This window comes from Cebidichthys violaceus, unplaced genomic scaffold (genome assembly GCF_023349555.1).
Source record: "Cebidichthys violaceus isolate CVI_PGR_0920_01 unplaced genomic scaffold, fCebVio1.0.p SCAF_2, whole genome shotgun sequence".
NCBI lineage: Eukaryota > Metazoa > Chordata > Actinopteri > Perciformes > Stichaeidae > Cebidichthys > Cebidichthys violaceus.
The window spans coordinates 3,054,785-3,065,921 of record NW_027176372.1 but is presented as its reverse complement, the minus strand read 5'-3'; the positions used below and the strand labels follow the sequence as shown (position 1 = coordinate 3,065,921).

The following is an 11,137-nucleotide window of genomic DNA, read 5'->3' as shown; positions in this document are numbered from 1 at the left end:
ATGTATGTATATGTATATGTATATGTATATGTATATATATATATATATATGTATATGTATATATATATATATATATACATATATATGTGTGTATATATATATATATATGTATATACATATATATGTGTATATATATACATATATATATATATATATGTATATATATATACATATATATATATATATATATATATATATATATAGATCTTTAATGAAATGATTGTACTATCAATCACATTCCTTCAAATTCATGAACACTGAAGTTTATTTTGAGTGACATACTCATCCTACAGCCAGCAATATTCACTAGACTACCTATTGCGCATTAATCCACAGGTGAAAATAGTCTCCAACAAATACACCATTCACTCCAGTTTGAGTAACATTTGCTAAAAACTACAGAGACTCTCTGAGAGGTCTGCTTCAAGACAGCCAAAACCTAATATTTGTTTATTTTTGGCTTTAATGATTTTAGACAAGTAGATTTTGTTGTATAATTTTGAAGAAATCATTCAAGTCCAGTTCAGAAGTTGCTGTGGTGTTGTAAATTTATTATAGCATGCCGGCAAACTGGTAACTTCACCGACACAGAGCAGATCTGAGCAGTTAGGTTGACCCCGAACAAATGAAGAAGGAAGCATTTTATACAGGGAGCCAGAGCAGTGGTTAGACTGTATGTAAATACTAGAAGACAGAGGTTAGGGTAGACTATGACAATGGGAAGGGAGGGGGGGCTTTCAGATTCAGACCTACAGGAAGGACACACAGTTGGCATTTGGTCAATCAAGGGGTCGACACAGCAGGGGCCTGAAGTAGCATCTAGGAGTCATTTGTGTAGGAAGTCTGGCCCCAATGTGTATTCTTCATCAATAACAATGTTCAAATTTCAATGAATGTAATATTTAGTGGATGATTAGGGTTTGATGTTTGAGAATATGAATTTCTTGATTGCACAACAACATATTTCCTGTCAATGTATAAATACTTTACTATAGTATTATTTGGCCGTTGGCATGGCCTTCGAAATGTTTGCAAGTTGCATCCGTTTGATTAGTTCATATGTTTGAAAATCAATGTATATGACAAATAATGTACGTTACAAAGCACATACATAGAACCTTTGCATGTCATTAATGATTTACTTCACTTTGTAATGATTATAAGCAACTGCAGGCAAATAAAATTCCATCTTTATATTTTCTGAAAACAAATCACTGTTTGTGTTTGAGGTGTGTGTTCATTGGCAAAATATGAGAGAAACAATCTTCTCATTTTACTTCTTTATAGTAAATTCAATCAAAAGAACTAAAGAAAGATTATGACATAATGTGCTGAAAATGTCTTTAATTATTTTTTTTCCATATAAATCCAATGATAATGACGACATTCACAGACTATCTGTAGTAGTAGTCGTAGAAGTTAACTTAAAGTTGTCGCTTTAGCTGTGCAAGAGTGAAAAATGTAATTGTAAGAAGATTAACTTCCATCTACTTTGGAAGTTTTGTGTTTAGGAAAGAAAACCACTTACGTTTAGTGAAAGAGTGTGAGTTGACATAAAAAGTGGACGTAGTCTTTGTGACGGCTACGTTTGGTTTGTGGACTGACGTATTAAAGACTTGAGTTTGACATTTTGGCAGACGCCATCTTGACTTTTTGCAACCAGTGAACAGAAGTGACCATATTTCGACTGCAGAGGAGTGACGTAGAGACACCGTAAACAGCTCTGGTAGGGCAGGGACCTGTCAATCACAGTAAGCCTCGCTCTAAAGCATAACCTGCTTTATGGTCTATTTGACTCTAAATGGACCATCATTTACCAAATGAACATCATGCTGTATTGAAGAAGACTTGAAACTAGAGATTGAGACCATAAACGAGTCACGTGACTAGAGACTCACTTGAGTCAAGTGACAGGTTACGCTCTTACAAACAAAGGCCCTGTTTAGAGACGTGAATTTATCTTTACACAATCAAACAGAGCAAAAACTCATCTTAATTTCATTGCAGACAACTGATTTTTTCATGTGTATGTAATTCTGTAGACATAATCTATGTAGCTTCATTATTCATTTAACTTCCGAGGGTTAATCTCAATTCAAGCACAACAAAGTTGAGTTTGCATTTTTGTAATTTGCAATAAGACTTTCCTTGTACCTCAATCATGTGAAACACTGTCACTTGTTTGACCTCAGTGGGAAGTTAATCTGTAGGAAAAGAGAAGAGAAACCACAGAAGAGAATAGTCCGGATCCTGACATAGAACAAGTGATAACTAAACTTAGCTGGTGAATTCCAGTTTTTTCTTTTGTATAATTTTGGTTGAAATTTCCCCGTAATGTAAATTGAGAATGTGGAAAATACAAGTCAAGATCTGCTCTGACCAATCAGAGTTAAAGATTTTGATGACATGGGCAAAAAGAGCATCCTGTTTTCTCCCTGATAAATAACGATGCATCAACTTTCATTTACGCAGTTTGATATAAATCAGCAGCATCTTAATGTGAACGCATTCGTATTGATACTGACTTCATCTCAACTTCTCAGATGCAAGGTAAGTGGATACAACTCTTATTCACTTTCACTCCAGATTAATTTAAAGTGCTTATGCAGATTATTATTCCATCAAATTCCTGTCAAATTTAATTTTTTTCTATAATTTAAATTCCTGGATTACCTCAAGCAATCGCAATCTTAATCTTAATCATTTTAGGTCGGGACCAGGACTGTGGAGAAACTAAGCAAATGTCATCGGGAGTGGGAGTGTGGCTCGATGAAAGCTGGTCTTCTAAAAATAACTTTATCTGCGAGCAATAAGATTATATTGGTTTACGCAGTTAATGACTGTGTGTGGCTTTGGACTGTTGTTATACATATATATATATATATATATATATATATATATATATATATATATATATATATATATATATATATATATATATATATTAGATTCTGCTATCAATTGTATTCCTTCACGTTCATGAACACTGGAGTTTATTTTGAGTCACATACTCATCCTAGAGCCATAAATATTCACTAGACTACCTATTGTGTATTAATCCACACGTGAAAATAGTCCCCAACAAATACACCATTCACTCCAGTTTGAGTAACATTTGCTAAAAACTACAGAGACTCTCTGAGAGGTCTGCTTCAAGACAGCCAAATCCTAATGTTTGTTATATTTTTAGCTTTAATGATTTTAGACAAGTAGATTTTGTTGTATGACATTGTTAGAATTTCAATGAATGTACTATTTAGTTGATGATTAGAGTTTGATGTTTGTGAATATTAATGTACTAATTTTAAAACAACATATTTTGCTATCAATGTATAAATACTCTACTATAGTTATATTTGGCCGTTGGCATGGCCTTAGACATGTTTGCAAGTTGCATCAGTTTGATTACTTCATACGTTTGAAAATCAATGTATATGACAAATAATGTCAAAGCACATTCATAGGACCTTTGCATATGTCATTAATGATTTACTTCACTTTGTAATGATTACAAGCAACTGCACGCAACTAAAATTCCATCTTTGAATTTTTTTAAAACAAATCACTGTTTGTGTTTGAAGGCAAAATGAATCCCTTATTGAGAGAAACAATGTTCTCATTTTACTTGTTTATAGTAAATTCAAGAAAATTAACGAAATAAAGATTATGACATAATTTGCTGTAAATGTCTTTATTTAGTTTTTTTCATTTAAATCCGATGATAATCAAATCAAAATTGATTTGTATAGCACATTTCAAAATACAACAAAGGTTGCCCGAAGTGCTGCACATAGATAAGCAGTTAAACAGGAATAATAAAATGAACTGACATTAAAATCAAGACAAACAAAAATCACACAAAAGTGCCAAGTTAAGATCAAAGGTGATATGCCAGGGAAAAGAATTTGATTTTTAAACGTTTTTTAAACATTGGCAAGGTTGATGAAAACCTAATATGAAGAGGAAGGTTGTTCCAGAGCTTAGGGGCAGCAACAGAGAAGGACTAGTCAGCTCGGGTTGACATTTTTGTTCAAGGAACAACTAAAAGCTGTTGGTCGAGAGACCTTAGTGGGCGGTGTGGGGTATAGGGCTGCAGCAGGTCAGACAGATAAACTGGGGAGGCGCCATTTGGACACTCAAAAACAAATAATACAATTTTAAAATTAATTCTGAACTCCCTGCTTTATGGTCTGTTTGACTCTAAATGGACCATAATTTACTAAACGAACATGATGCTGTATTGGAGAAGACTAGAAACTAGAGATTGAGACCATAAACTCATGTTTACAATGTTTACTGAGGGAATAAATCAAGAGAGAAGTAGAGTCATTTTAGACTAGACTTCTATACAACCAGAGGAGTCGCCCCCTGATGGACACTAGAGAGAAAGCAAGTTGTAGACACTTCCGCATTGGCTTCACTCTTCATAACTGGAGGTTGCCACCTGGTTTATGTTAACTTGACTGACTAACAACTCATCTGACTAGCGAGTGACAAACGAGTCACGTGACAAGAGACTCACTTGAGTCAAGTGACAGGTTACGCTCTTACAAACAAAGCCCCTGTTTAGAGACGTGAATTCATCTTTACACAATCAAACGGAGCAAAAACTCATCTTAATTTCATTGCAGACAACTGCTTTTTTCATGTGCATGTAATTCTGTAGACATAATCTATGTAGATTCATTATTCTTCCAACGTCCGAGGGTTAATCTCAAATCAAGCACAACAAAGCTGAGCTTGCATTTTGGCACTTTTCAATATGACTCACCCTGTATCTCAGTCATGTGGAACACTGTCACTCGTTTGACCACAGTGGGAAGTTAATCTGTAGGAAAAGAGAAGAGAAACCACAGAAGAGGAGAGTCCGGATCCTGACATAGAACAAGTGATTACGAAACTCATCTGGTGATTTACAGTTTTTTCTTTTGAATCATTTTAGATAGATTTTGATGACATGGGCAAAAAGAGCATCCTGTTTTCTCCCCGATAAATAATGATGCATCAACTCTCATTTTCGCTGTTTGTTATAAATCAGCAGCATCTTAATGTGAACGTAGTCGTATTGATACTGACTTCATCTCACCTTCTCAGATGCAAGGTAAGTGCTTACAACTCTTATTCACTTTCACTCAACTTTTCTTTAAAGTGCTTATGCAGACTATTATTCCATCAAATTCCTGTCATATTGAATAATCTTTTTGAAATTTAAATACCTGGATTACTTCAAGCAATCTTAATATCCGTGCACGCTCTGCAGGCAAATCACAAATGGGATTATAGATTTTGGCTCAATCCTTGCAGATGATTTAGAATCTTCTTTTAGTTAAAAGCAATGTTTGTACTAATTAAGCAGGTTATTCATGAAAATGTCACATCTGACTAGACTCAACACTTTAAATATAAAATTTTGTCAAGCACAAGTAAGCACAAATAATTATTCAGATTGTACTTATGAATACTGATTTAAGAAGAGTGTCAAAAAGCTTTGAAAACTAACTTTGTTGGTCAACATAGTAAAAATAAATAAATGTCTCCTCAACAGGGAAAACAATCCATTATCAGAATGGATTCAATGGAAATTGATGACAGCTTTTATATCAATAAGAACCTCCTGAAGGAAGGCCTTGTTACCAAAGGTACAGTATCAACCTGAAAACAAATGAACAAACAGAATATTAAGAATATTAGATACACCTAATAAACTATGTTAACAATGTGCTACTAAACTGTTGATCAATTTCAATATTTAAAGAATAATCTTTTTCATATCAATACCCTTGGTGCTGCTTTGTATTAGTAGTTCATAAAAGCTTTTATTTTTAGGTTTCCAGAAATCTATCAGTGTGAATCTGTGAGACGTTACATTTAACTGTTTTTGTGTTTTTGTTTTAGTGGATTTTCAGAGAAGAAAGCAGCCCTCTAGATGTGTGACCGTGTGTCTGGGGTTACTGTGTGCTGTCCTGTTGGCTGGTAACATAGGACAGTTTATCTACTGTAAGTGATTTATTTGTTGTCACTGAAAGTAGGAATAATGTGTAACGTAACTGTCAACATGTAATGTTTGAGAAACCAGGTGACAGAAATGAGCTTCTACAAAATCCAATGACCTAAGCAATTATTTAAAATGTATTTTTGATTTCACAGATGAGATAATCAGCCAGTTTCAAGGAGTCCGACTGCAGGACAGTTATGATGCTTCAGCTGCAGAGAGAAAACAGTTAGAGGCCAAACTGAGTAACCTGACTGAAGAAAAAGGCCAGCTGCAGCAGAGTTACACAGCTTTGACTACTGAAAGGGATGAGTTCAGGGCCAGTTTCAACAATCTGACAAATGAGAACAACCAGCTACAAGCAAGTTACAACACCATAAAACGAGAGAGCGATCAGTTACAGACGAGCTTTAATAACATGCAGAAGAGTCACAATAATCTGACATCAACAAAAGATCAGCTACAGACCAATTACAGAAACCTGCAAAGAGAAAAAGATGAGTTCCAGACTTTGTCTATTACTCTGAGAGCAAACAGAGATCAGTTACAGAGCAATTACTCTTCATTAAAGAAGAACAAAGATCAGTTGCAAATAAGCTACAATACAATGAGTACAAGTAAGGACGACCTTCAGATCAGGTACAATTCATTGACGAACGACAAAGATCGATTGCAATCCAGTTATAATTCTCAGCAGAATGAAAAAGAGCAGTTACAGAACAAGTACAACAGTTTGGTCAAAGTTAAAGATGAGTTAGAGAAGAAGATCAACAAAGTGAGAGGTGAGATATGTATTATGAAAGTTTGATTGATTTATTGTTCCGTAATAGCAGTCTGTGTTATCTTTAGCCCTTTTGTGATATGTTGTTCCTCTCCATGTTTCCAACTAGCTGGCAGACCCTGTCAGAGAGGCTGGAGTAAGTTCGAGATGAGCTGCTACTTTGTTTCAACCAAGAGGAAGAACTGGACGTTGAGCAGAGAAGACTGCATCGCAGAGGGAGCAGATCTGGTCATCATAGACAGCAGGGATGAACAGGTGAGACGAAATGAAAGAAAGAATAAACTGGGAGAGATCAAAAAACATGTTGTTCACACAGGAGACTGCCAATAGTGCCGCGTGTGGGACGAAACAACGTTGATTTATTTGTCACGTAACATCCATACTATTTTTACTATGTAGATCAACAAAGTTAGTTTTCAAAACTTGTTTACACTTTTCTTTAATCAGTAGTAACGCAACTTACATAGTTAATATTTCCCAAACCACAACCTTTTTTAAAACCTAACTAAGCAGTTTTGTTGCTTAAATCTGAGTTGATTTTGAAAGACTTCTGAAATGAACATGTGTTGCTGGACTTTTGGAGGAAAACGCACGGAAATTGAGGAATAACTTTAACTAAGATATCATACGAACCGTTGCATGAAGATACGTTGTAGACACATGAATGAGGATAAAGAACAAACCAGAAGGACTGAGTGAAAGCTTGTGGGTTGACATGTTTTTTTTCCATAACAAAAGTACAGTAAGTGAGAAATGTAATAATGTGGTGGATAGTTTTGCATGGAGTAGAAACTAGAGAAGAAGAAACGTCTGTTATTGTGTGTTTTATAATAAATTTGCTGACATTTGTCAGGTGCTGTAACCAATAACATAAAAGTTGAAAACAATGAAAACAGTGATTTAAATAATTTCTTGTTTTAATTATTCCTGTCTTCTCTCTGTGCTACACTAACAGGTGTTTGTCAACGGGTTAATGACATTACGCCTAAACGTCTGGATCGGTATGACTGACAGCGTTACAGAGGGGACTTGGACGTGGGTGGATGGGACTCCAGTCACCACAACGTAAGCATTAATGGAGTGTATGGACTAAAATACCTCATAGGATCATGATTTTAGACGACACAACAATTGGACGTGTTTCTTAAAACCTGTTGAACCCGAGAGCCCCCCCTCCTCAGTGGGGCTCACGTGTTCATCCAAAAATTCACTCACACAAAATGCCAAACAAATGCACTCACTCATCAGTAACGAATATAATGATGTCGCCTACCTGGTTAAACTGCAGAGCCTGGGCTACAAAGTAATGTCAGCTGTTTGTACACACTCCAAACACAACTCAAACAAAACTAAATATATTACAAATATCAAAATCCATATAGCGCCCCTTAGGCAAACGCACTCGCCACATATATGCCTCTAGCTCTGTGCTAACTCACGTTAGCTCAAAACAATGGCAGCAACCTGAGGATTAGGGGCATACGATACATATTCCGCTACAACAAACCATCACTGAGTTGTGAGCATATCAAACCAGCAACACAATCCGCATTATTGATTTATGATCATAAACTGCACCTTACTTTTGTCGTTTTCCAGTGAAAAGAGAAATATTTCCGTTCATTTTTGCTGTTCCATGCGTTCAATGGATGCCCTGCGTCTGACTCGAGAGGTCTCGTTCTTTCCGTCTCTTTTCGGGATGCAGGGAGGGTTTTAAGTTTCAGCAAATTGGATTTTAGATTTTCACAATGGCCGGCACTTTTTTGATTCTGATTGGCTAACAGTGCTGTCAATCATCTCCACGTGTTCTCTATTCAAGTCGGTTGGCTCTAACGCGTTGTAAGGAGGTGTCAATGACCAAAATCGTGCAAAGGGGGGCGGATTTATGGGGCGGATAAATGTTTAAATTTTGTAGACCTCGTCTGAAATCTCTATAATAAAATCTCTCTAATCTTCTTGTGCTTCACTTTATCAAAGTCGGACTTTGCACAGAGACTGTTCACATATCGTGCTACGATCTGGGAGAGGTTTAATCCTTCAAGCTACATCATTCCTAAGAAATAAATATCCTGAAAGTGCTTTTTTTTTTAAGGCGAACCTGAACATTTTCAATTTGTGCTGTGTGCCATCTTCATTTACTCTTAACCAGTAACATATATACTGATATTTACACATCTGAACAAATCTCTCATGTGTTCCCTTTATTACACCAAAATTATTAAAATACTAGTTGTAGTTGCAGAAATATACTCATTTTAGTATGGCTATGCAATTTTCGAGCAGAAGCCTAAAAGTAGGGCAAGGGCTCAAGACGTTTTAATTCATCATATTTTTCTTTACTATAGTAGGAACTCTACATTGTTTTTATATTCCATTTCTTTTACTGTTTAAACTCTTTTATTGTTAGACTACAGTTATACTAAGGATCAGACGTAAATTTAACCTTGCATCATGTTGAAGACAGAGGTAACCTGATGACAATCTTATGTGAACTGAACTCTAATTTCTGTCAAAATCTGTTTTGGTTTCAATCCGTCATGAAACACTGAAGAAGTAGAAAATGTGGAGGAAGGTTTTCAATGCATTACGCCACGAAGTACAACACATTCAGCTGAAAGATCTATCAGGAGGTGATGTGCTGTAAATTTGACTATAATCAAAAGACAAATTGGGTTATAATCTCCTCAGTCACCGTTTGGGTCAAAAACTAACAGTCAGAACAGTTGAGAAACAAAAACTGTGTGCTGTAAAAAAACATTCATGTCTCCATTATCAGGTACTGGGAGGCCGGCCAGCCCAACAGCCATAAAGGGGGCCAGGACTGTGGAGAAATTATGCAAAGGTCATCGGGAGTGGAAACGTGGAACGATGAAACCTGTTCTTATGTTCAGAAATATATTTGTGAGCAATAAGATCACATTGGTTTAACCAGTTAATGATTGTGTGTGGCTTTGGCCCTGGTATATATACTGTATATATCTTTAATGAAATTATTCTACTGAACACTGGAGTTTATTTTGAGTCACATACTCATCCTACAGCCAGACATATTCACTAGACTACCTATTGTGTATTAATCCACAGGTGAAAATAGTCCCCAACAAATACACCATTCACTCCAGTTTGAATAACATTTGCTAAAAACTACTCTCTCTCTCTGAGATGTCTGCCTCAAGCCAAATCCTAATGTTTGTTCATTTTTAGCTTTAATGATTTTAGACAAGTAGATCTTGTTGTATACCAATGTTAGAATTTCAATAAATGTACGATTTAGTGGATGATTACGTTTTGATGTTTGGGAATTTGAATTTCTTGATTGCAAAACAACATATTTATCTTTTAATGTATAAATACTCTCCGATAGTTTTATTTGGCCGTTGGCATGGCCTTAAAAATGTTTGCAAATTGCATCAGTTTGATTAGTTCATATGTTTGAAAATCAATGTATATGACAAATAATGTCAAAGCACATTCATAGGACATTTGCATATGTCATTAATGATTTACTTCACTTTGTAATGATTACAAGCAACTGCAGGCAACTAAAATTCAATCTTTATATGAAAACAAATCACTGTTTGTGTTTGAGGGCAAAATGAATCCCTTTTTGAGAGAAACAATCTTCTCATTTTACTTGTTTATAATAAATTCAATCAAAATAACTCAAGAAAAATGTTGACATTATGTGCTGAAAATGTCTTTATTTATTTATTTTTCATTTAAATCCAATGATAATGACGAAATTCACACATTATCTGTAGTAGTAGTAGTAGTAGTAGAAGTTAACTTAAAGTTGTCGCTTTAGCTGTGCAAGAGTGAAAAATGAAATGTAATTGTAAGAAAATAAACTTTCGTCTTCTCTGGAAGTTTTGGGTTTAGGAAACAAAAGCACTTAGGTTTAGTGAAAGAGTGTGAGTTGACATCATACAAAGTGGACGTAGTCTTTGTGACGGCTACGTTTGCTTTGTAGACTGACGTATGAAAGCCTTGAGTTTGGAATTTTGGCAGTTGGAGTTTTGGCAGTTGTCATCTTGTGTCTGGCTTTGATTCCTATCCAATGTCAAGGGTTGATGAATTGATTGCGCTTGGGAAATGCCAACTTCCTAACAGCCCTTGACCTGTGTAAAGGGTACTGGCAAGTGCCCTTAACTGAATCTTCGATGGACTTAACAACATTCAGGGTTTCCAGCAGCCTGTTCAGGTTCAGAATGATGCCTTTTGGTTTACATGGCGCACCAGCAACATTTCAAAGATTGGTTGATGAAGTTTTGAGAGGAGCGGAGGACTACGCAGCAGCCTACATTGATGACATTGTTATTTTCAGCCGGACCCGGGAGGAGCATGTGCAACATCTTGCTGATGTC

At 35.7% G+C, this 11,137-nt stretch overlaps 1 protein-coding gene across 1 annotated transcript; it reads left to right on the top strand.

Moving 5' to 3' along the window:
• The first annotated feature begins 5,034 nt into the window (after positions 1–5,034).
• Positions 5,035–10,639, top strand: LOC137875129 (low affinity immunoglobulin epsilon Fc receptor-like). The gene is made up of 7 exons (XM_068714114.1): positions 5,035–5,101; positions 5,546–5,639; positions 5,896–5,997; positions 6,148–6,774; positions 6,883–7,028; positions 7,729–7,838; positions 9,550–10,639. Exons 2-7 carry the CDS (start codon positions 5,567–5,569, stop codon positions 9,683–9,685), a joined length of 1,194 nt encoding a protein of 397 aa, XP_068570215.1. The 5' UTR covers positions 5,035–5,101; positions 5,546–5,566; the 3' UTR covers positions 9,686–10,639.
• The last annotated feature ends 498 nt before the right edge of the window (positions 10,640–11,137 follow it).